The following is a 26,097-nucleotide window of genomic DNA, read 5'->3' as shown; positions in this document are numbered from 1 at the left end:
TATGTTATCATCTGAAAGCTTTATTACAAGGCTGTGACATCAAAGCAGTACAATCTGTCTTCATTTAGGGTCTCATCCAGTTCCCATTGCAGTCAAAGGGAGTCTTTTACCGACTTCAGTAACAGTTGGATATGATCCTTTGAGCACAAGAAAAATGTCAGTCACCTTTTATAGCAGTGGTGGGCAACCTGCGGCCCATCAGGATTATCCGATGGTGAGCTGAGAGACAGTGTTTACATTTGGATTTGGACTAAATTCAACCTATGATGTGTGACCAATTTACCCTGTCACCAAATACAAACACTCCTCATGGAGTTGGCACAATATCATTAGAGCCCCTTGGTTTGTATAGCCTTTATAGCTCAGTAGCCTGTGTCGTGCCCTTTATTTAAAGGAAAACAAAGGTAGAATACAAAGAAATATTAGTTTTCACCAACATGGTGTAGAATAATCCAGCTCACGTTGGTAGTGATGAAATAAATACAAATCCAAAGACTGCTTAATAGTCTAACATGAGAATTGTGGGTCACAGCCTATTTTATTCCAGAATGCACCATCAAAGCCATTTGGGTGAGCTTGTAGCTATGCAATGCACCATAGTGTCCAAGTTCAGGCCCCAAGTTCCCATAGGGTGACCAGACATCCCGATATTAGGGGATTATTATTATACATTTTTCTTTCTCCCTCCACCCCGAAAAATAAAGTGTCCCAATTTTTCACACTTGCTATCTGGTCACCCTACCCGGACCAGCAAGGGATGGGAACACTACAAAGACACATGGGTGCTGGAACCAGGGGTGCAGGGAGTGCTTGTACTCTCCCTGCCTTGAAGTAGTTTCTGTTATATACAGGGTTTACAGTTTGGTTCAATGGCTCTCAGTAACCCCCATACAAATTGTTCCAGCACCCCTGCAAAGACATCACACTCAACCCCTTGGAATGATCCCATCTGAGCATCCAGGATGGAGCCAACAGACCCTTGAAAGAGATGACTTCACTCAGTGTCAAGCTTTTGAGGTGGGCAGGGGGAAGTAAATGGAGAATGTGGAAATTCCAGTGGACTGAAGTTTTAAATATACACAGAGATACAACTATCCTCTCATCCTAGCTGAGGTTCCTCTCACCTTTGTGATAGCTAAAAAGGCTTATGTGAGGACACTGGCACTGCCATGATGTCAGTGGCCAGGACATGGGCAGTCATGCCTAGTGGTTGGCACAGGCACCAGAGCCCAGGGTCAGAGGCTAGGTGCCAGAACTGAAATTAGGAATCAGATCCAAGGATCAGAAACAGGTTCCCTGAAGTGGGGCAGGGCTAGAACAAGCACACACAGGTGCTAGCTCAGCCATGAGTACATGATTTGAAGAGACACTGAACTGCTGCTGGGCTTAAGTGCTGGGCTGCTGACTCTTCAAACCAATCAGGCGATCTAGTCAATCAGGCAGCCAACTACAGGCCAGCTGTTTTTGTTAGGTTCCTAGGAGCGTGGCTCTGCTGCAGGTCCTGACTCCTGGAACATGGTTTGTGCTGTACCTTTTCTGGGGATACATAAAGGACCCCAGTCTCCTTCACAACATTATATCCAATGTGGCCATTTTAAAGAAGAAAAACTTATGGTAGGGGCTAATAGTGTCCTTAATTGATTCTGCCTGCTCTAGCAATCACACCTGAGTGTCTAAGCTTCTGATCCTCCTCTCACTTACACCAATGTAAAGCAGGAGTATCTCCAATGGAGCCAACAGAATTACACCAGTGTAAAACTGGAGGAAAATAAAGATCTTTGTTCCTAAAGCAATCATTCATTTATATAGGTTTTCATACTCTAAGGCAGTGTTTCCCAACCTTGGGACGCCGCTTGCGTAGGGAAAGCCCCTGGCGGGCCGGGCCGGTTTGTTTACCTGCCATGTCCGCAGGTCCGGCCGATCACATATCCCACTGGCCACGGTTCGCTGCTCCAGGCCAATGGGAGCTGCTGGAAACAAACCGGCCCCGTCCGCCAGGGACTTTCCCTACACAAGCGGCGTCCCAAGTTTGGGAAACACTGGCCTAAGGATGATGTTACATTAGATAGGATAAGATGTATGAGGGCTATAAAACCCTCTCGCTTCAGGGGATAACCAATCTCTAGCTGATAGGTGTTGAGAAGAAACTTCTCCTGTGAGCGAGTTGTGCCATAATTGTCCAATATGGGGATTCTTGCATCTACTTCTGACACATCTGATAAAGGCCACTGCTGGAGACAGGATTCTGAACTAAATGAACCAATGGTCTGAGTGTGACAATTCCTATGTTTCTCTGGTGCAAATGGTCATAGCTTCATAATGGAGCTATGAGAATTTATATCAGCAGAGGATCTGCCCCATAATATTTTCTAAGATAGCTTATTGAATAGTCAAAATGGGTAGTCAAGGCTACTATGCTGAGTTTTTTCCCCTAAAATCAGCCAAAAGTTCATAGTTATTTTCAAACCAACGTCCATTCTCCAGCTCCTCTGCAAAGAAAAACAATGTAATGGTCAGTAGAGAACTTTTAGAAATGGTTTTAGAGAAAGTCGTATATGTCAGCATTCATTATATCTTCTGAATAACAATCTCACACTAATTTTCCTCTCAGGTTTCAGTTACACTGATATCAAAGCAATTGTATATGACAGGAAACTATGGCCCATTACTCTCAAAGTGATTTTTTTTTTTTTACTGTAAAAAGGAGTAGTAGTGGGGATTTCATGGCTGTTTTACAAAGGCAAATTAGTGCTCCAGAGAAATACGGGCCAGAGCAATGGTACCAACACTCAAGAATACAACTTTGAGAATTCTGAGCTTAAATGAACCATAAAAGGCCTTTCTATGTGTATTCATAGCCATATGTGACAGGAAAGCAATTTACCCACTGTCTCCTGGAACTCCCCTGCATTGGGGGGAGGGATAGCTCAGTGGTTTGAGCATTGGCTGGCTAAACCCAGGGTTGTGAGTTCAATCCTTGAGGGGGCCACTTAGGAATCTGGGGCAAAATCAGTACTTGGTCCTGCTAGTGAAGGCAGGGGGCTGGACTTGATGACCTTTCAAGGTCCCTTCCAGTTCTAGGAGATGGGATATCTCCATTATTATTATTGCTGGGCAAGAACAGATGCTGTGTGTCCCCAAAGGAAAGTGTAGGGTGGAGCGGGTCGGGCTATGGCCATACCATCTCCCTGCATCTTCTATTCCCCTTTTTGGGCAGCTTGGGTCCGAAGAAGCAGTTCCTGCACTCAGGAGATCACGGAGATTGCAGTTATGGCAAACCAATGCACTGCTCCTTGTGCCTTTTCCCTCATGCATTGTTTGCACTAGCTGAAAGCTCACAGCTGTCCAATGTGTGTGATCAATTTAAGGTTTGCTCGGGCTGAACAATTCCCTGATTAACCTGTTCCTTTTGCCACAGATTTGAAATTCCGAATCTACAGCTTACACCGCTCAAAGGGGAAGATACAGGGGATAACTAAAGTTCCTTATTGCTGTAGTGAGAAACAGACCCCTAAGCTGCTCCTGCCCACTGCTTTGAAGCTGCTCCCGGGAGCCTCCTGCTTGCTGTGCGGGCAGTCGGGGGAGGTCTGGCAAATAAAAAAATTCCCTGGAACCTATCCCCGCCTAATATACATTAATTCTTCTGGGGAAATTGGATTCGCTTAACATCATTTCACTTAAAATAGCATTTTCAGGAACATAACTACAACTTAAGCACAGAGTTACTGTACTCATATAGCCCCCTATGAGTTATACTAGTGTGACTAACCTGGGTGGTTCTATTTGCAATGTCATTTGTCAAAAATAACACTTCCTCTTACAAGTCATTTACAGGAACAGCTTTGTGATACCACTGCATAGACTGTCTGTATTTCATCTCCTGGCCCCTTGCCAGATGCTGCAGTGTTATCCACTGTACAATAGGCTGCATTTGGGTCCTCATATGGGCTCGTTGCAAGTGAATACAACACTTCATTTCCTTGCAAGTCTTTGCTGCTGCTCACTGCATACGGGGAACCTAGAAAACAATTACTCTGCATCAAAGAGTTTATGAATCTCACAGAATTAAAATAAAACATCCAACTAAAATAAATCAATCAACTAAATAAAATAGTAATTATCTCCCTTTGAAAAGGACGTTAAATAAATTCTTCTCTCCTACCCCCAAATAATGGAATTTGACTCCATTCTATTCAGCCCAGAATTAAGACTTGTGTTGGTTACTGTCTACAGTACCCCACCTCTAGTAGCTAGGAAAACGATTCAGAATCACTTAGCTGCTAGGTTCTTCTATGGCCCCAGAACTATTTTGTCAGTACACACAAACACTGAGAACACATGACTCAATTTTAGCACCCCCAAGAGAGCAAGAAGCATTGTTCTAATCATTTTACTGAGGAGAAACTGAGGCATAGACAGATTCTGTAATTTGCCCAAGGTCATAGGGACAGGATGTATGTGAGAGAGCCAAGAATTTAACTCAGATCACCCATATCCTATTCCAGTGCCTTAATTGCAAGACCATCCTCCCTAAAGAACAACTGTCTACTTAACCAAAACTAATTTGATAAACAAAAAGTTACTTGTCAAAAAAAACACTGATATTATCTGAAGTTTAAAAACTTAATAATGTGCACAGTCTAAGAAATCCATAGTACACAATTCTCAAAATGTGCTAAGTAGACAATCATTTCAAAAAGGTTTATCAAAAATTTAATGCTCACATTCATCTCCTGGAATTTCAAGAGCAGCCTGAGCTCTAAAATAGGAAGATTATGGAAGAATCAATTCAGTCATTTCTATCTGTTGGAAAAAACACTTTAAAAATGATACTAATATTTCATTGGTTATGTCCATTCAAGACCGTACCTGGGAAGTTGTGCAGATGCCTTTCCTGTAACAGATAAATAAAACACACTGTAAAGTTTCAGCAGTTATAATATTCCTGCAGATCTTACTTACTAATTTTAATTTTCCTACCTTTTGATTTGATTTTCTTTTTATAGATCAACCATGCTATCCCACTGATGATAATAATCCCTACGAAGAATCCAGTGGTTGCATACAATGGCACGGAAGCAGAGGCTAAAGAGAAGACCAGTGTTAGTGAATCTTGAAAAATTTAACCAGATGGTGGGAAAAACACTTTACCCTCACCTCCATTATATGGATAGTGCTTTTCAAATGATCAAATAATGTTTAACAACTATGTGGATAATACACATTCAGCAACCCATTAATGTGGATGATTCCAGGATACAGTATGCTAGGATTGGTAATAAAAGCAGCAGATAACTTGATTTCTGTAGGCTAATTTTTCTTATGATAAAACATTGCAATATTCTACTGTAATGATGCAACACAATATATGTTACAGTAGCAATACTGTAGTGTCTTGTGAGATTACTGGAGAAAACTGTAGTATTTTAATGGGTTAATGCAGCACAACTGTAAAGTACAAATACGGAGGTTCACATTTTTAAAGGGGCTTAAAACTGTCCTCCATTTTTGAGTCCACAGTCATTTGCAGGTACAAATGTTGGACTCAACTGTGTTTTGCCATGAGCCCTGAGAAAGCCACAGTCTGCCTCCAGGTCTTCCCCTACCCCTGCACTAAGTCTACACCTGGTGCAGTGTATATCTTGCAGTTCACTGTCTAGTACAGCTAGGCAATGTATTGGGGAGGGAGAGCCAAGAATCTGTCCATTCCCTGCCCATTTTCATTCACCTGCTTACGGAGAGAGGGCAGGGGGCGGGGATGGGGTGAGTCTAGAAACTCTACAGAGCCTTCTGTCGTCCTCACACTGCAATCCATGGTATGCTTTACATCCCTTTGCTGCTGTGCAAACTTGACCTTGATTTTGCCCCATAGCAATTAGGGGCGACATCCTCTCTCCATTGAAGTCAATTGGATATTTGCTATTAACTTAATGGGACTAAGATTTCATGATCCCTGGCTTCGTGTTATGCTGGCACAAGCTGGTGGTAAGACCTTGAAATACTGTCATTTGTTCCTACAGTTAATCAGATTAATCCCTCAATTCAAGTCATTTAAAAAAATGAAATCTAGACTGTAAACTCCTTTGGACAAATGGGGAACTGAGGTCAGAGAGATTAGAGTCTAAAAATCCACTAATTTTGCATCCCCCATTTGAGATGCCTAGGACCTGCTATTGCGTAGAATTTAGCATTCTATAGCACTCTATATGTTCACTCCCACTGACTGAATCTGCAGCTGCCAGTGCTCAGCACTTCTGCAAATCAGACCCCAGGGTCTCAAGTCAGCAACCTTAGTACTGGCATCTCCCAACTTTGGAGTGCTTGACTTTGCAACCTTAATGCTCTTTTAATGTGTGTGTTTTTTTGGGGAGGGGGGTTAATTTACTACTTTCTTAAGAAAGAAAACTGGGAAAAAAACAGAAATTCTATAATGTGACATCATATTGATACCCACTGGGTCATCGGCAGGGTTGGGACATTTAGATCCACCACAAAGACCTATGCCATGTAAGCTAATATTGGCTCTGATAGCAGTAGTAGTAGGTTGTCATGTGGATCAGCGCTGGGGGGGTGGGCAGGGGACAGGACACCTTCCCTGTGAGTTTCACAGATATTTGCTGACAGCAGAGGAATTGGTGAGACTCAGGAATCTTGACTTCCATGCCAGGCTCTGGAGGGGGTGGCTCAAGCAGGCATGGACTCTTCTGCCCAATCCCCTCCCAGCATGATCCCTTTTGCCCCATCCTCTCAAACCTGTCCTTGTCCCAGTCCTGTCTCTTCCCCATCCCAGTCCTATTCTCCTTGCCATCCTAATTGCAGTCACCAGTCCTCAGGCTTCTCATCCCAGTCCCAGTCTCCTTGTCTCACCCCCTCCAAACTTCCAATCCTGGTTCCAATCTCCCCTTCACTACCAGGTCAAGCCTTTTTGCCAAGCAATTCCCAGTTTCTCCCTCTTCCAGCTCCTCATCCAACCTGTCTCTCTTCCCCATGCTTCCCTCCAGTCTCCCGCTCCCGCACTCATCTTCTCCATCCCCACTGGTTCCCAGTCCCGTTCTCCCTCCCTAGGCTCCTTGTCTAATCGCAGCACTTTCCCCACCCCATCCCGGCTCCTTAGAACACTATTTTTTGCCCAGCCATTCCCACTTCTCCCCACACACACACACACACACATCCTGGCTCATCAGATCTCTGCCCCTCCCCTTTCTTCCTCCCCCGATCCTACTGCTTCTCAGTCCCAGGTACCTTGCCCAGCCAATCCCAATCTCTTCCCAGTTCCTCATCTGACCTCAGTTACCCCGCACCTACTGACTTCTAGTGTCCTTTCGCCCCCACCACACACACGTTTCTGCCTCCTGCTCTCAGTCCCAGTCTCCCCCACCCCGGCTCCCAGTCCCAGGTTCCCTCTTCTGCCGCCCCTATCCACTAGCCTCCTGCACTCCTCCCCATCCACTAGCCTCCTGCATTCAGTCTCCCCCACCAAACTCCTTGTCACACTCTGCTCTCTCCACTGTCCCCCAATTGGCTGGATGGCTTCTATCATCTCTTCATTCCTCCTCCTCCATGAAGGCTGGGCCCAGCAGGGATGTTACTGTGAGCACAGAAGTTAAGTCTCAGTTCAATTGCTTGGAACTGGACACAGCATGGCTCACAGCAGCCCAGACCTGCAATTGCAGGGAAAGTCCCACTCAGCACTAGGCTGGAGCATGGTGAATTTAGTGGGTGAAATCTAGGAAGTCTATACTGAGCATCTGTGCACTGTGATTTTTAAAGGCTTATAACTTGGCCAGATTTGGACAGACTTTCATGGGAATGGTAAAAGGGACACTGCTAACACGAAGGCTGCTCTCCTGCCAAAATGTCAAGTCCCTATTTCAAAGCATGGAGCATTAGATCTGTTCAAAGAAAATGTCACCAGAATTTTTAACATGGGCAAAACAGCATATTTTTCCATGGGTTGTTCTCAAAAATGGCTGAACCATTTTCGCTGAAGTTTTCCCAGCATGGAAAATTTTATCCCAAATAGCAAAAGTCTGGCAAAATTATAAGTAACTCTGGTACCAACCCCAACTACAAAACTTCTAACTTACATGGAATGGCTTGATTCCTCACTTCTATAGAAAGGTTATTTGCAATCTTCCACACGTGTTTACCTCTTGACCAGGCATTTACAACACATAAATAAGTTCCACTGTCAGAGTAAGTAACATTCAAGATGGTCATATTATGGACTACATGTCTCTCGGTTGAATCTAAGCTTGTATAGTTCAATAGTCGTTCTTTGATCATCTCATCAATACAGCAATGTGTATTATACGAGAAATTATGTTCCTTTCTCTGAACAGAAGACAGGCATTTGCTTGTTTCTGTATATTTGATCCAATATATAAGAAATGTTTGTCCTGAGGGCTTCATTTGAAATTCACAAGAGAGAGTGATGTTACTTCTTTCTTCTTGTACTAAATGATTATCATGTGATTTTGCAGGAATGGTCTCAAATATCTCCTTATCTGCAATATAGAATGAAACAAACACAAAAGATATGACAAACATGCACTGTAAAGTGTTATAACATGCTTTGCCTTTGAAAGGATTCTTACAAGTGTAAGCAGAGTCAGGATGAGCTCTACCTGACATTCGGTGGTGAATTGTGGCGAGTTGCGGAAAAGAACTTCAGGGGCTGATCTTGTTTGCATAGGCACACCCACTCCGCCTAGCATGAGCCTACAGCAGCCCAAAATGGTCATGTGGGATCCCCAGTTTCTCTGTTATTGGAGCAGGAAGAATAAAGTGTTCTGACCATGATTATGTGAATCAAGGCCAGTGGAACTTTTTTATGACAGAGGGACTCACCATCAACTAAGTAGCACTCACTAGACAAGGGACATGGGTTCCAAAACCCAGTGAATAGAGAGAGGCTGGGGATAGGCATTTGTTCCTGATGGGTCTGGTCCCTTTTGAGGGCCTGAAACACCAATTGTACCTTCTCCACTATTGAATAATAGAGCTAATTTTGATTCTATTAAGAGTCTGAGTTCACTTTGGGCCAATAGTGCACCAGCACTAGGGCTCCCCTACTACATGCTGAATTCACTAAGAGCTAAGATCACTGAGTGCTGTGTTAACTAGTGGGGGAGCCTGAAGATATATTGCTAAGTGGCTGACAGAAAGGAGCAGTTTGAGGGATGGTTGGAGTGGCCCACGGGACGGCTGGAGCGGCTCACGGGACAGCTGGTGGTGAAGACTGCAGCAGAACCCCACGGAAAGGCTGGGCAGTTGGCCTCGGACCACGTAAGGTGCCCCTTAACACCCCGCGTGCCCTTTCTCTCCTCCCCCACTTCCACCCAGGCTTGGGGGATAAAACTCTGCAGATAAACTTTTGAACTCTGGGGCTGTACTGACCAAGGACAGAGACTTTTGGGGTGTTGGACTTTTGGGACTTTGGGGTGATCTTTTGGGTTGTTGGACTTAAGACCCTGAGGGAAAAAGGATACTGCCAAACTTACTTGGGGGTGGGTCTTTTGCTCATGGTTTGTGTTATGAATCCTGTTTGTGGTGTTTCCCCAATATAATGCCGTATTGTTTCCCTCCTTTATTAAAAGGATTTTGCTACACTCAAACTCCGTGCTTGCGAGAGGGGAAGTATTGCCCCTTAGAGATGCCCGGGGGGTGGTATGAAATTGTCCCAGGTCACTGGGTGGGGGCTCGAGCCGGTTTTGCATTGTGTTATTGAAACGGAACCCCTAGATACTGAAGCCGGCCCTTATTGCTGCCAGCTCAGATGGGCAGAAGGGTTACACAAGTTTGCAAATTTTCCAATAAAAACACCATCAGATACAGAATTCAGTGCAAAAAAACATTGTTTCATTTCTATCTAAAGCGGGGGCGGAGGATGTTTTATTTTAATGAACAATTTACAAGGTATTTTTACATTAACAGGTGCAAATACCTACTGTACTATGGCTACAAGTCAGCTATTTTAAATAGCCATTTGGGGCCCAATCCTGTGAGCAGGACTCACGGGGGGGAGGGGAGCCGGTACAAATTACCGGGGCCTGGCGGTCCAGAAGGGGGCCCGGGGCCCGGCTTTCCCCCCTCCGCCCTCGTCGGCCCTCTTTAGCTGGTCCGCCCTTGCTGGGGGGCCCGAAAAAAAATTTCACCTGGGCCCGAACCCACTCTCGGCCACCCTGCCTGTGAGGGCTGAGTACCTTCTGCGAAGTTGCCAGCACTTGCACATTCCTCTGAAGTTGAAGGTGCTCAGCTCCGCATAGAAGGTTATCAGCACTGCATGTTCAGTCCGTTGGTGGTTATCAAAATAATTCTGGGCTGCACCACAAAAGTGGGACATGCTCTTAGGGGTACTAACTATGCTACTACTCCACAGATATATGTCCAGTTTCACTGAGAAAACCTCTAGGACTTAGAAACACATGAAGGAATTCTTCCACTCTACTCTGCGCTGATAAGGCCTCAACTGAAGTATTGTGTCCAGTTCTGGGTGCCACATTTCAGGAAAGATGTGGACAAATTAGAGAAAGTCCAGAGAAGAGCAACAACGATTAAAGGTCTGGAAAACATGACCTATGAGGGAAGATTGAAAAAATTGGGTTTCTTTAGTCTAAAGAAGAGAAGACTAAGAGGGGACATGATAATAGTTTTCAAGTACATAAAAGGTTGTTACAAGGAGGAGGCTGAAAAGCTGTTCTCTTTAACCTCTGAGGATAAGACAAGAAGCATGGGCTTAAATTACAGCAAGGGTGGTTTAGTTTGGACATTAGGAAACACTTCCTAAATGTCCAGGTAGTTAAGCACTAGAACAATTGCCAAGGGAGGCTGTGGTATCTCCGTCATTGGAGGTTTTTAAGAACAGGTTAGACAAATACCTGTCAGGAATGGTCTAGTTATTACTTAGTCCTGCCTTGAGTGCAGGAGACTGAACTAGATGATCTATTGAGGGCCCTTTGGTCCTACACATCTATAATTCTATGATAACATCTGGGAAACCACATTCTCACACTGCAGTAAACACATGTTGTCATTTCTGCTGCCTGGTTCAGGGTCTGCCCTGGCCTAAGTGCTGATAGTATCAAATACAAGTTATATTAGACAAATGGCTGAAAAAATGTGAAATTGTGAAACAGCTATTAAAGATTAAATATTTTCTGGATAAAGTAGTTGAAGTGCAGTGTACATTAAACAGGACATTCAGAGAGCAGTCATTTTTAATACGTGCATGAACACATTTAAAAACAACAATGGCCTGTAGAGTAAGATTCTGTAGCATTTATAAGGTCAAATTTTCAACTAACCTCAAACCAGGCTCCAAATTGCAGACACAACATTTAGCATACACCTGTTATGTGTGCTCAACAAATATTTGCACACACAAATTTGTTATTTAGGTGCCTTGTCTGCACAAATAGTTGTTTGCATGTGCAAAATAGGCACAAAACCAATTTTGTGACTATGATCGATTGAAAGCTTAAAACTCTAGAGGTAAGATTCTGTGCTGTGCCTCTAGATGCACAGAACAAATCTCACAACCCAGGCGGAGAGGGGCTAATGTGGCTTTAACCAGCCCCCAGTACAATTTAGGCAGCCCTGAGGGACAACTGCCCTGAATTTAAGCAGTGCTGCATTCTGCAGCCTGGCCCCAAGCCATACCTGCTATGTCAGGATTTGCAAGAGTGTTGCTGAAAGGACAGTCTGCTGCTGTCTGCCTTAGTTCCTGTGCCAAGGGGGAATTCTACCCAGACCAGATGCTGATTTTAGAGACCCTTTGACCGTTACCTGGCCAGAGCATGGTTGAGAATCTCACTCTAGGGGCAGAAATTCCAAGAGCAAGGCAGAAAACTGGGCATTAGTTTTTTACAATCTGTGAGCCAGATCCTCAGCTTGCATGACTCAGTGTAGTCCCACGGCCCACCACGTACAAGGATCCCTTCGCCTACCAACTTCAAAGTAGAAAGGTGGCAGGTAAACTGTACCAACATCACTACAAAAGAGTGTTTCTAGGGGGAAGTGAAAAGCAACTTATTCAGCTAAAATCAGTGGGGATTTACCCAAAAAAGGGCTGAGCGAAAACTTACTAAAGACATTATGAGTAGACCTTTGAGTTGGTATGTATCCAAATAACAGGGTAAGTAGACTTAGTATGACAAAAAGTGCAGATTTTCAATGACCACCCGCCAGATATTTGTTTTAATTTGTTTTCTTTTTTAACAACTTCCACATTTGTTCACCACTTTACTCAGCCTAGTTCAGATGCCTAATTCATTCAAAGCCAAATACAGTCACCCTCACTCATATAATACCTCCTCCATTAGTGTTCCTTATTAAAATCAAGAGAACACTGGTGGAGAATAGTATTATTCACTGTAAATAAAAGGGCAGAATCTGGTTCTCAGTCCAGAATTCTCTAAATAAGCTTCTCTTAAACTCACTAACTCCCTTTCTGGCCTCTCAGCTCTAGAATTTATTGATAAAAATAAACCCTCCCTCTTCCCCCCTACAAGAAAAGCACTCACCTGCAGTCATGTTTATTATCACTACAATAAAAAATTTATAATGTCTGCAGTGAGTCACATTGGTAAAAAGTGGGCAAGCCTGTGATGTTTCAGTATTCGGAAATTGCTCACATGCAAATACCCCACCACCTCTGGAAGCAGAATTTGATAATTGGTTTCTACACTTTGTTTTATCAGAGCATTTGTTTCGTCCGTTGGGCTGTTGATTACTGCAGTTGATTACTTGGAATTCATGCAGAGATTCTCGACTTTCATACCAAACTGTTTCCTTCTTCCCATTAGCCACTGTTTCATTGCACGTAAGTGTGAAATTTCCATTTTCATAATGATGAAAGAAAGTCTCACCTGTTAAAAATATGTAAATGGTTAATGATGCAAAATGATTCAGAAATCATCCTACAAATAATACTGTAAAGAAAGTGCTGCAGGTTAGAAGCATCATTAAGGGCCCAATCCTGCGAGCTTGTGTGCTTCTGGGATGCTGCTGTGTTCCTCCTGGATCATGCTGAACATGCTCCCCTTTTCCTCAGGAGAAGCTCATGCGCTGAGCATTTCCTATTACACCCACAGCACGTTGTAGGATCTAGCACTAAGAACACAGATCTGGAACTTTATACTTGGACCTTGCAGAATGAGCAGAATATTGCACAGTTCATAGTGAATGCTGATCAAATTACATAGCTTAAGCCTTGACATTGGCTTTGTTTTAAAGGGTGTTTTTGTGGCCATTTCTGACCATGAGAATGACACCAAAGAGATTTCAAAGGAAGAAAAGAGGGTACAAATATGTATTTTTGTATTAACAATTGCCATATTTATTAATTCCCTTGGCTAATAACCAATCACAAGCAGCCATGGCACAAAACTACAGTTTTTACTTAGAAAATCTGGCCCTTGCTAGTTAATTTTTATGTAGTTTGCTAAAAGTTAAGTCCCTGATCCTGAGAACGTTTGTGCATATGAACAGTTCCAAAATTCTATGGGACTATTCACATGCATAAAGTTACTCACATGCCATTACTGATTACAGAATTGGGGCCTACATGTGAATTACAAAGGCTTTATGAGGCATGTGTCTAAGAGACACTGTCATCATGATTATGCCTCCAATCCTCTTTCCTAAATTTTTTTATAGTTCTTATAAAATATAGCTATTTTGGTGAAATGCAATGAAAAACTGTGCATGAGCTCCTCCGGCTGGTCTGCTGCAAAAAATTAAGCATACTTAGAGCTTTGTTAATATAAGCATTTTAGCTTTTGTATTTTCACAGCTTTTTTAATACAGTACTGAATAAATTCGAGTTTAGAACCAGAGCTGGTTGAAAGATAGGGAAATATAGTCCACTTTTTTTCAATCAAAATTTCATGTTTTGATTAGATCGTTGTGAAAATATTCATAACATTTTATTTCCAGTTCTTTTATCCATTAAAATTCAAAATTTTGAATTTTGTCAAATTTTGACCAGCAAAGTTGAGGACGTTTTGCCAGCCATGGAATCTAGAAGTTTCAATACTTGTCCAAACTACAAAAGCCCCAACAGGCCCTGCAGTCCTCTGTCCCCCCAGCATTCTTCTGCCATGAGCAGACCCTGTGACAGACTCTCCCTTCAATAAAAAGAACAGGAGTACTTGTGGCACCTTAGAGACTAACAAATTTATTAGAGCATAAGCTTTCGTGGACTACAGCCCACTTCTTCAGATGCAATTGAAGAAGTGGGCTGTAGTCCACGAAAGCTTATCCTCTAATAAATTTGTTAGTCTCTAAGGTGCCACAAGTACTCCTGTTCTTTTTGCGGATACAGACTAACACGGCTGCTACTCTGAAATCTCCCTTCAATAGAACATGAGCCTTCCAACCTGTTCCATTGTGCTCTTTCGGAACAGAGTGAAGGGCACATGGACTTTTCAGGGCCTATTCTCTGCCTTCCACAACAGGATGGTGCCCCAACGGGACTTTTCCCTTTCATAGGAGAGTCCTTGCCACAAAGACCTAAGAAAATTACTTAAAATAGCTTCTGTTGAATCTCTTGGGGTAGATTTAGCCAATCGGGGTATGACTGATTTGATCCTGCCCTATGATATTTTATTGATGCTGTGTCTTTAACTGGTTATCGGGGTGTTTATTGTATGAATATATTAATTTAGCTTAATAAAGGCGCTGTTAGGATACGTACTCAATAAGAAGAAAACAATGGCTCAAGACAGTCACATGTGTGCAATCACTTGAGAACTGTTAAAGGACAAAGCTAGAACTGTTTGCTTTGATGATTCTACCTCCACCTCAGGACAATCTACAAAACTGATTCTGTCTAGAAACTTTTCCAACATTACATGGTTTTACTATCAGCTGTGGACACATGATACACAATATATCCCTTGTACACTTTCAAAAGCAAAATTAGAGGTTGACAGTTAATATATCTTTTTTCTCCTGCTCAGCTGTGGGTGAGACTTTGGCTAGCACAAAGCTGTGTTTGAAGCTCAGTTATGCACATACAGCTGGGGGGAGAAGGGAGAAATCTATACCAAAAAAAAAGAAAAGAAAAAGGAACCTATGGTCACATTCAGAATTTCTGTGTATATTTTTAAGACCCAGTCCTGCTCCATTGGAAGTAGCAGGTTTGAGCCCATATTCAATGAAATAAATAAATAAATAAATAATAGAGCTGAATGCAATTTCTAACTTTCTCTTTGAAAATTTCCTTAGAAAAATGGAAATTGGTGACATGTAATATATTTCCAATATGCAAGCTCACTGAGGGCCAGACTCTGTGACCCTTATCGCTGGGAGTAGCAAGTAAGGTCCTACTACTTCTGAGTAAGGGAGGCAAGATCTGGCCCCAAATATAGAGAAAATCGCTTCCCTAAAAAGTGACTCACTTTTGCTTAGTGCAATATTCTATGAAATACTACACTACATGCAATGTAAAATGTCATTGCCACTTGACGAAACCGAAGAAAGAGTTCATGCTGATATTTTTGCTTTTGTTGCAAAAGTGTTCTCACAGATCCTGGTGTAGCCATAGATTCATTGCATCCCAGCGCTGTTGCTGGATCTATTGCTCGGGAAGAGAGATCTGGGAACCACCAGTAAAAACTTCCCACTCCCAGTTAACTTTGCCACCAGCTACGTGCACTTTTAAAACATTCCCCTAACCCTCCCCCTCCGTATTTCACACAAATGCACTTTGCAGACATCTCTAATGACCCTCCCCACTCCACAGTCCATGTATTGGTTGAGAAAATAACCTTTTATAACATTTTTAAGTCAGTAAATATAGCTTGCAATCAGGAATACTTCTTGTTGAATTATTAATAATATTAGAAATAATTAATATTAATATGGAAGACCACCAGACACTAATTTAACCATAAATTCCTTTATTAAGTCCAAAGGCCAAATAGTATTTTAACATGCCTCTAAACATGCCTGTCAGCCTTAAAATAAGCAGTCACTATTTCCAATACAGTAACAAAGTATTCATAAGCTTGCGATCACTTACAAATAGGCCAGATCTAGGGAAAACCATCTAGTCCTGGTGTGCACAAGCATGATCAGGTGGTAGGGTGTGACAAAGAACCCTCAAATTCATAACTCTTTTTATATCCTTCAAAAAAACAAATGATGCCATAGCCAGTTATCACATTAGCTAATGGCTAATTTGAGACAGTTCACCATAATTTTCAGTTTTAATCCAGATAAGATTTACAACCTGCTTTCTCCCAAGATCTTTGCTCCTTATCTCTTCTCCTCCTCCCTAATGTCCAACAGCTTTTTCATTGCACTTGGCTTCACACAGGCTTCACTTTTAAGATCAAACTGGTATGTGGGGTGGAAAGGTCCAGGCTGGCTCCTTTGCCATTTGATCATAAAACCATCTGCAGTCAATGCTGTCAGTCAGAGGCATGCTTTTTAGAAATTTCCTTATCTCATTAATTATTTTTGAACCAGCCATCCTCCGTACTCCATGTCCTCTGGCCTTATTATTTTCAAGACTTTCCTTCTATTTGCTAGTCAGGGCCTTTCTTTATAACATAATCTATTCTTAACCAAATTTAAACCAACTCTAATTCTTTAATTTCATATTTATGCTACACTTCAGTACGTGTTTAGATTAAACATCCCAGAAAATGAACTTGACACAAAATACACTTAAGAATTAAGAAAGTGAGATATGCATAGAAACGAGCAATTTTTCATAATAGGAAACATACCAGTAATTCGTCCTAGAAAAGCCAGGATCACCAAAAAATACATTCTTCTGTGAGGAAGGGTTGCAAAGGTTTCCTCTTCTTGGTTTTGTCTCTAATTCTAAAAAATTTCTTGTGAAGAGAGAGGAAAGCGGAAGTTCAGTGATCACAAGAAAAAGTAACAGGAAACAGATAATGAGAATTACAGCACTGCCCAACTGCAACTGCCCAACTGTTTATTTTAGAGTCGGAGACACTTCCATCACAAACAAGCATACTGTCATTCAGTGATGACAGAGGAAATGTATACCTTGGGAAATAGAGTCCAAAGACTAGAGGCTCTTAGGCAGTAGGAGAAAGTCTTCCCTAGAAAAGAAAGTCTGAGGTGCCCACAGTAATTTGCTATCCCTGCCCATATCAGTTGTGTGACTCCTGCAGTGTACCAGGATAGTGTAGGCCTCACTCAGTGGACAAATGTCAGGTGATTACCAGGGATTCCTTTGGGCCTGAGCCATCATCTGAAAAGCAGCCCCCTAAGATATCTGGGTCAAAGATGCAGCAGTCACTGAGTCACTAGCTAGTTCTTCTGCCATGCCTCAAGGAAGACATCCAGACAGAAAACACCATTTGGAGAACAGAGAATACACGAGTGCAGAAAGACTCCTTCATAAACCTCCACTATTTCCACAAGGGTAGTGGGTGTGAAAATCAGAGGAGGTGAGTAGGGCCTGTGAACAGGTGGTATATGCCACTTCAGCTCATTTTGTATATAAGTGTATTTTGCTTCATTGGTTCTTTCACATTTAAGCTGCAAGGTGATACCACCAGTTTTTGAGAAGTAACATGACTTTATTCCCCTCCAATAAATGGAATTAACTCTTCTAATTAAAAATCTGTTTTATGATTTTTGATTAGAAGAGTTAATTGCTAGCTCTTCGGGGGGAGCTAGAAAAACCACAGTCTGTCTGACCAAGTTGTGCTGAGGGTAGGAGGACATCACAGGTAGTTCCCTAACCCACTCTCAGTGAGTATGGCAGCTTGTCTGGGCAGTAGGGATGGCTGGGAAGTCTTGCCAAGGTCCCCTGGAGTTCTGTTGGAGGTTGTCTTACACATGGGTTTTGTTGGAGCTTGAAGCCTAAAGAAGCAGCCAAGAAGCAGCAGGCTGAAGCTGAAGAATGGAAGCTGCTGGAAAAGAAGACTGGAACATCCTGGAAAGCAGCTACCTGAAAGAGCAGCAGCAGCAGAATTCCGAGGTTGCCTTGGCAATGAGAAGCTACCTTGCCAGCAGCAACAGAAGAGCAGTAACCACCACTGCATCCGCGGCAGAAGAGCAACAGCGCAGCTGTGGCAGCCACACTCTGGGGATCAGACAGGACAGAAGGACCAGTAGATGAATCGGAGGAAAATGTAAATAAGGAGTGTAAGTCTGATCTTCTTTCTATCTATTATTTAAGAGTGTATGGGTTTGTCTGTGAATAAAGCTGGATGCCTGCTTCTTGAATGAGATCTCCGCTACCCATCCTGCGACTGGCTGATCACCACTCACAGGATGTTAAATGTCAGGTGTTAAATGTTAAAAGTTCAATGTCAAGTGTTAAGTATTTATGTTGATGTTAAGTAAATGTTTTAATCTATGAATGCAGTAATGGTTTCTCATATGTATATATAGGGGCTGCGTATACTGCACTGTATTAAGTACGAGGTTAAATTATATCATTAAGACTAAAAGCCTTTATGGATACAGGACCTCTATATGCTTGTTACATTGAAACCGCTGTATTTCTTCTATGTGTTAAGATATCCTGTGTTATCTGTATCTTTTATTTTATTGCACTGCTCTAATTCTTTAACGTAATTCTATTGCATTTTACTATGCTCTATGTATCCTTTCTTGCTTCATTTACTACATTGTAACCACTTATTTCCTTTAAATAAATAATTCTTTTGTTTTCGAACAGTTACTGCTTGTGTGTCCATCCTTGAGCGGAAGGCTGTATCCCTGTCCTTTCAGAGGTCAGCAAGACTAGCCTGCTCTGGGGAGCCCTCTGCGGGTCAGAGACAAGCCCCCTGTTAACACTCTGGCAATTCCTTTAGGGCAAGCCACAATCTTGTTTACCCCTTTTGTTAAAATTAGACAAACTTGTAGGTGACTTAATTAGTGTCTAAAGTTTTGGGTAACAAAGCCTCCCCATGCTGCCGGAAGTCCTGTAGTGCTATGAAAACCTCCCCGTACTCCCAGAAGACATTGTAGCACTATGGAAGCTTCCCCAGACCTCCACACGCCATCATAGTGATAGAAAAATGTCCCTGTGCCACCAGGAGCCATCAGAGCACTGTGAAAGCCTCCCAGGCCCGTCCTTAAGCATACACAGTATATGCAGCTGTGTAGAGCACCCCAAAATTGGGGGCACCATTCCCCTCACTGGAATCCTCTCTTTCTCCGGCCCCTCCCCTGCACTGGGCTGGCGGGCTTCTCCCTGCCCCCAACCCGGCCCCCTCCTTCCCTCCCTCCCTCCTCAGCTGGCTGGCTGAGGGCTCCAGCCTCCGGCTCTGCTGTCCCAGCCCCAGGGAGCCCAGAGCAGCGCGGCCAGTTACTGGTGGCGCAGCGGCCTGGCCCACTGCGCCACTCGGTCTCCGGCAGGTGCCAGGCCGGGGCCAGGACAGGAGAAGCGAAACTTCCATGTGGGTCAGCGGGGGGAGGAGGGGAAGCCAGGCCAAGCGGGGGAAGGGACTTAAAGTGCCAGTGCACTGTCTCTGACACTTCCCTCACACACACACACACAGGCTCTCTCACACACACACTGGCTCTCACACTAGGGTGACCAGATGTCCTGATTTTACCCCCCAACCCTTGTCCTGATTTTTCACACTTGCTATCTGGTCACCCTATCTCACACTCACATACACTCTGCCTCTCACAAATGACAGTCCCCCAACACAGATTCTCACACACACACAGAGTCTCACACTTCCCAACACACACTCTGTCACACAGTCCCCCAACACACAATCACACACACTGGCACGCTCTCTCTCTCTCTCTCTCTCACACACACACACACACTTGTAGTATTGTAATTGTTATTACTGCTTGGTACTTCCTGTCAAAATGCTCGTGATGAGCCAGGAGTGGCTAGGGGCTGCAGGAGGGCCGTGGGCTCTGGCAAGATTCAGGCCCCGTGTGACAGCGTGAAGCCTGCCTTGAGCCACTGCCGGTGTGTGTCAGCAATGGGGGGGGAGAGTTCTGGAGGTCCATGGGCGGGAGTGGTGGCTGTGCCCCCTCGACACACTAGGGTCAGCAGCGCCAGCTTATCCTGGACCAAACTATTTCCAAAGTTAGAAAATATCTGGTTCCTACAGGCCGTGAGATGGTAACTATACGTCCATCTAATCTCTCCCCCCAATTCACCTGCTGTGGATGCTCTTCTAAGGCCTGCGAGCTTCCTTCAGGGAACATAACGATGGGCCTACTCATACCTCAAGCCCCTACATTAGTATCTGAAGTCAACCACATCAGGATTCAGCAAGTTCTCGCTGAGGCCTGCTGCTCTCTCTCTCTATGCGTAAAACGTATTCTGGATTTTCCAGCTCACATAGTCCTGAGAAATGCCAGGTTCCTCTTTTCCAACCTCTCCCCATTCATGCAAGATTAGTGGCCAGAAAAAAAAATCTGCTTAATAATCCCATGGACCTTTCAATTCACTAATTGTGTCACTCACCCCAGGGCAGAAGGCCTCATGTATGCCCTCTGCACCCGTTAATCCACACATTAAGAGCCAGATCCTGACGTCCTAATTTAGGTTAACTCAGTCAAAACTGTACTGATTTCTGTAGGACCAGGATCAAACCCAGTTTCCAGCCTAAGATACTCAGGCTGGTTGCTGGGGAGATCCATGATAGAGGGAAAGCTGGGGAGGAATCTTCCTTTGAAGGTCAAAGACTTGACTACTGTGGAAACTACTCTCTGGAAACCCTCCAGTTCAACCCTCACCCATCCCACTGCCTGTTACATTTCTAACTCCAAAAACCCTGACAGGGTTCTGTGCCAGAAGGAATAGTCCCTGCCTCCTACAACCTGCACTCACCAGAGGAACCACACTATTTCAACTGTCAGAACCTCTCTGCCGCTACAGAAAGGGATGCCCCCCCCCCCCCATTGAACAAAATGAAGGGATCACGTGAGGGCAACATGACACTAAAAACCAGAAGGAGTCGCTCCATTATATAATGACTGAAGACTCTTCCTCTTGGTTTTACAGAGACTTTGTGAAGTCAATTTAGAAGCAAATTTCAGTTTTTCAAAAGCAAGCTTTTACAAAAACCTAGCATCACTAGGAATATCCCTGTGTCTGTGTGTTTATTTCAATGGAGACAGGTTGTTAATGATTTCTTTCACCTTTCCATTACCTACTGGGCTTTCCAAACCCATTGAGAGAGTATGGGGGAGAGGGAGAATAGGATTTGTACCAAATGCACACATTAATTTTAGAGCTGTAGAAAGTACCCTGTTTCCCCGAAAATAAGACATCCTCCGAAAATAAGGCCTACTTACAGTTTTGCGTCTCGTTGTAATAGAAGGCATCCCCCCGATAATAAGACCTCCCCGATAATAAGGCATTTTTCATTTCTGAAAAATAAGACATCCCCTGAAAATAAGACCTAGCGCATCTTTGGGAGCAAAAATTAATATAAGACACTGTCTTATTTTCGGGGAAACAGGGGGGGTATGTATGTTTTGGCTTCTATACCACTGTATATATATTTTTGTATGTGTCCAGTCACTCCCAATGGATCAGTGTCTGATTTTGGTTCTCACAGCCTAGTCAAATCCCCAATCTTGTGTGTGTGTGTGTGTTTTGCCACCCCACCCCATGCCAACCCCTGCCCCCCCCCCGAACGCCGCGCCGGGTTGGCAAAACCCCCGGCCCCCCTCCGAGCGCCGGGCCGCCCAAACCCCCACTCCCCTGAGCGCTCCGCCAGGCCGCCGAACCCCCCGACTGCCACGCCGACCTCCGCCCCCCCAGCGCTGCACCGGCCGGGCCGCTGAAACCCCCACCCGCCCTCCGAGAGCCGGGCCGGAACTCCCAAACCCTCGCCCCCACCCCCACCCCCCCCGAGCGCCAGGACGGGCCGCCGAACCCCCCCGCCCCCCGAGCGCCGGGCCGCCGAAACCCCCGCCCCCCGAGTGCCGGGCCGCCGAACCCTCCCGGCCCCCGAGCCGGGCCGCCGAAACTCCCGCCCCCCCGAGCGCCGGGCCGCCAAAACTCCCGCCCCCCCCGAGCGCCACCCCACCCCATGCCAACCCTTCCCCCCCACCCCCCGAATGCCGCGCCGGGCTGGCAAAACCCCCGACCCCCCTCCGAGCGCCGGGCCGCCCAAACCCCCACTCCCCTGAGCGCTCCGCCAGGCCGCCGAACCCCCCGACTGCCACGCCGACCTCCGCCCCCCCAGCGCTGCACCGGCCGGGCCGCCGAAACCCCCACCCGCCCTCCAAGCGCCGGGCTGGGACTCCCAAACCCTCGCCCCCACCCCGAGCGCCGGGCCGGGCCAGGACGGGCCACCAAAACCCCCGCCTGCCGTCTGAGCGCTGGGCCGGGCCGCTGAAACTCCCACCCCCCCGAGCACCGGGCCGCTAAAACACCTGCCCCCCCCCCCCAAGCACCCGGGCTGGCCCTCCAAAACCCCCGCCCCCCCCAAGCGCCAGGCCGGATCAGGCTGGGCAACCCAACCCCCCCCGCCGCCGCCGCCGCCGCCGCCTCCCTGAGCGCTACGCCGGGCCGCCCAAACCCCCGAGCGCCAGGCTGTGCCAACCCCCGCCCCCCAAGGCCGCGCCGCCGAAGCCCCCTAGCGCCAGGCCGGGCTGCCGTAACCCCCAGCCCCCTGAGCGCTGCGCCGCACAGCCCAAACTCCCGAGCGCCACTCCAGCCCCTGCTACCACTGTGCCGTGCCGCTGAAACAAAAACAAAAAACCCCGAGCGCCCCCCGCCACCCCAAGATTGGCCGCCCCTTCCGAGGTGCTGCCCCAAGCACGTGCTTCGTCGACTGGTGCCTGGAGCCGGCCCTGACCCTGTCTCCACTGGTGGTGAGGGCAAAGGAAGGTTTGGTGCTAATTCAGTGAGTCAGGCATATCCCTAATTCCCATTTAATTCAATGGCAGGTCCATGCACAGAGGTCATGCAGGAGTAGGCCAAACCCAGCAGGCCTTACGCAGATACAACAAGAATTTTCCTTGAGTGAGATTCTCCAAGTTTGACCCTTAATGAATTAATAACTAGTGTCTCTGTAACATCATCATTTGACTTTGTAAGATAACTTCCATGATTTGCCTGAGAGTATGTGTTACAACTCTGGAAATTGTTTAGGCCGATATCAACTCTGTCTTAGCAAAGATGTCATATACATATAATTTAACTTTCTTTTGTTTGTCTAGGGCAACAGTGACATCTGGTTGTCACTTTCATTCAGCAGGAATAGTACAGTATTTCCATACCTCTCCTCTTTCAAACTCTAGTCATTTGAATTTAATACACCTTTCAATCATATGTCTGTCATAAAGTAGATTCCATTGCTGACTGAACATTCTGCCCTTTCCACCCTGGAGAGAGAGGGAGATGCTTCCCCAACAACAAAGAGAGGTGAATAATGAAAGATCCCTAATATGGTGCCTGCATATCTGAACTCTGTAAAGGGAATGACCTCCCTTATGCCAGTTGTCCTGCAACACTCCCCCTGTTCCCATCCATGGAGGGGGAAAGGGGTCTGTGCAGTGAAGATATTAATACTGCACTATTGCATGGTAAAGTCTATCACTGCACATCCGTGGAAGGGCTACGGCTGTCATCAGGGTTATACCATGGAATGTGATAGAGCCAGAATGGGGTCATCTGGGGAGGGAATGGAATACTGAGGGGCCCCCACCTACAGAGCAAATGATTGTATTCTGAATTAATTTCCAACGATGGATCTTAAAAAGTAGCTTCAAAGGAAGGGCAAAGGGAGGTTTGGGCCCAATTCAGTGAGTCACCCATACACATAATTCCTGATGGACCAGCCAGATAGGGTGCAGTTCAATGCAAAAGAGTCTTCAACTTCTGTTGAAAAGAAGCTTCATCCTATTCTCATATCTGTGGAGTGAGTGAGACCCCAGATGAGTCATTGAAAAATGAGAACTGTTTCAAAACCAGCAGGAAGCAGCAAAGCGAGCAGGAAGTGGCCAGTTACTAACACTTCAGCATGTTCTAGAACCTCAGCCCATCACTGGAGCGCAAAACAGTTTAATACGGGGAGCCAAGCATTAGCTTCATGTTCAGATAGGAAAACCAAGACATGGAGGGAATCCATTTATAAAACCAAATTGTGCATTAGCAGCAAAGCCACAAAGAGAACCCAGTTGTTCTGACTCCCAGGCCTCTGCACAACCACATTGCTTTTGATTCTTCCATTTCTCTGAATCCATTAATCTGTGAGGTGACCTGGGATTTCAGAGGGGGCCGGTTGGGCAGCCCATCCGGACATTCTCATCACAGGAGAAGTTGCAACGGGACTGTCACATCACCAACTCATGGCCAGTTGCTGCTAGCAGACCCCATAATATATTGGCCCCAGAAAACAGCAGGGGAAGATGATGCTGTGGAAGCCAGTGTTCATTCAAGAACCAGACAGACCATGGAGTATTATGCAGTGAAGACTCTCCAAGGGGGATCAAACAGGGAGAAAGACATGAGCATAGGGGTCATGCACAGAGGAGAACTTGTGAATAGTCAATTTCACTGGTTCCCTGGCATAGCCAATATCATCCTGTTTGTGTGGGTCTGTCCTCCATCCAAAGGAAAGAAACATGTACAAATAAGAAAGTAATTGTGACACCAGGAGACAGACAGGGGAAGTTAATTTCACTTTTTAAGCTGAAGAGTGACTGTGCCTCACAATGGTTTGTCACAATGCTTCTTAAGAGCCTCTGAACTTGTTTGTTAACTAGCACCATATGGCAGAGCATTGTGACTGCACCTAATGACATGAGAGTTTGCTCATATACTTCAAGAGAACTTCAGGGCACTCAGTACTGTCAAAGTTAGACTCAGGACTCATAGTTTGTCAGACCACTCTGTTTTATTAGCACAGCGCTCTGCTAATACATTCAGATAATGTGAGCCCCCCTGCAAGATTCAAACAGTCTTATTTATACAGATAAAAGGGCGCGAACTAAACAAAGGGACAGAGAGAGCAAAACTGTAAAATTTGCATGGGGCACAATATGCATATCCTGCTTCCTTATTAAGAAGAACAGGAGTACTTGTGGCACTTTAGAGACTAACAAATTTAGCCGTATGGAGTGGAAATCCATCAACCTCATAAAATTTGTTAGTCTCTAAGGTGCCACAAGTACTCCTGTTCTTCTTTTTGAGGATACAGACTAACACGGCTGCTACTCTGAAACCTGCTTCCTTATTAACTCTTATCCATCTAAGGCTAATGCTTCACCAATTGCCCTTAAGTGGGGCAATTCATTAAGCAGTTAATGTCTGCTTTCCTGCCCCCTGGCTTGCAGCATTTCTCATTTCTACTTAAAGGCACATACAGCATTCTTTAATTCATTCTAATTCATTTCACTTTCACAATCCCTCCTTTTGGTCAAGCTTACGCAAAAACCAACAATTACTGGGTTCCACATATTAATCGTTCTTTATCTCTTCATTCATCCATGATATTTTAAAATCATCATATTAGCACTCTGTTTTGGGGCAGTCACCTGGGTGGCATACCTTACACAATTCTGGATACAACAGGAGATTAACTGAAAACATACAAAAATCATTAGGATTCCAAACAGGATAGTCGGGGCTCCCTGAAACAACCAGTTTTCTATGCCAGAGAAATTGAACAGGTTACTTAGCCACTTCCATAAAGAACTTGGCTCTTCATGGGGAAGATATGCGATTTGTTCTAAGTGACTAGCGCAATCTATTACCTCATTGGTGTCGTCAGGTATGAACACACAACATTATTTTCCAGTGAGAGCACAGGTCCCTCCTTTGGCCGCCAGCACTATGTCCAATGCCTGATGGTTTTGGAGGGCCATCTGTCGGATCGCCCCTGTTTCTTTGGCCAGGGCTCTTAAACTTTCTCTGGTTTCATTTGCCATTATTTCAACTACTGCTTGTAACCTCAGGAGCTTTTTGCATGGTGTTGAAAGATTGTATTGTTTTCACTAAGGTTACTGTAGGGGGAACATGAAATTGATTTTTCTGTTTGATCCTCAGGTCAAGAAAAAAATTCATATTCCCATACCCAGCCCGCCACTTTTTAGTTTTGTTCGAATAATCCCATACACCATTGGCCACAATATGCTGAAGGCAATGGCTTTTTCCCAGATCCAGCCCTG

The 26,097-nt window shown here is 45.0% G+C and overlaps 1 protein-coding gene across 7 annotated transcripts; it reads right to left on the bottom strand.

Annotated features, from left to right (window-relative positions):
• LOC128844547 (uncharacterized) lies at nt 1-22,873 on the bottom strand. Of its 7 annotated transcripts, none has more exons than XM_054042360.1 (10): nt 22,782-22,873; nt 21,268-21,342; nt 16,740-16,847; nt 12,525-12,869; nt 8,088-8,507; nt 4,981-5,085; nt 4,870-4,894; nt 4,725-4,759; nt 3,770-4,018; nt 1-2,489 (listed from the first exon to the last, which is right to left on the bottom strand). In XM_054042360.1, exons 3-9 carry the CDS (start codon nt 16,780-16,782, stop codon nt 3,825-3,827), a joined length of 1,167 nt encoding a protein of 388 aa, XP_053898335.1. In that variant the 5' UTR covers nt 16,783-16,847; nt 21,268-21,342; nt 22,782-22,873; the 3' UTR covers nt 1-2,489; nt 3,770-3,824. The 7 variants fall into 7 exon arrangements, 6 of the variants coding, with proteins under 6 accessions (XP_053898335.1, XP_053898337.1, XP_053898340.1 ...); XM_054042362.1 differs by lacking the exon at nt 22,782-22,873 and adding an exon at nt 22,245-22,267; XM_054042365.1 differs by lacking the exon at nt 22,782-22,873 and adding an exon at nt 16,028-16,132 and having other exon boundaries at nt 12,782-12,869; nt 21,268-21,561.
• Between the last annotated feature and the right edge of the window lie 3,224 nt (nt 22,874-26,097).

Source organism: Malaclemys terrapin, chromosome 10, assembly GCF_027887155.1.
Source record: "Malaclemys terrapin pileata isolate rMalTer1 chromosome 10, rMalTer1.hap1, whole genome shotgun sequence".
Taxonomy (NCBI): domain Eukaryota; kingdom Metazoa; phylum Chordata; order Testudines; family Emydidae; genus Malaclemys; species Malaclemys terrapin.
This window is presented reverse-complemented; position numbering and strand designations above follow the sequence as displayed.

Bases quoted from the DNA above. Each gene is read 5' to 3' on its own strand.
- LOC128844547 (XM_054042360.1), bottom strand. From the start codon at position 16,782: ATGTATTTTTTGGTGATCCTGGCTTTTCTAGGACGAATTACTG. The intron at 12,870-16,739 runs GTATGTTTCCTA...TATTTTTAACAG, and splicing joins TTTTCTAGGACGAATTACTG to GTGAGACTTTCTTTCATCAT. The intron at 4,895-4,980 runs GTAGGAAAATTA...TATCTGTTACAG, and splicing joins AAAGAAAATCAAATCAAAAG to GAAAGGCATCTGCACAACTT.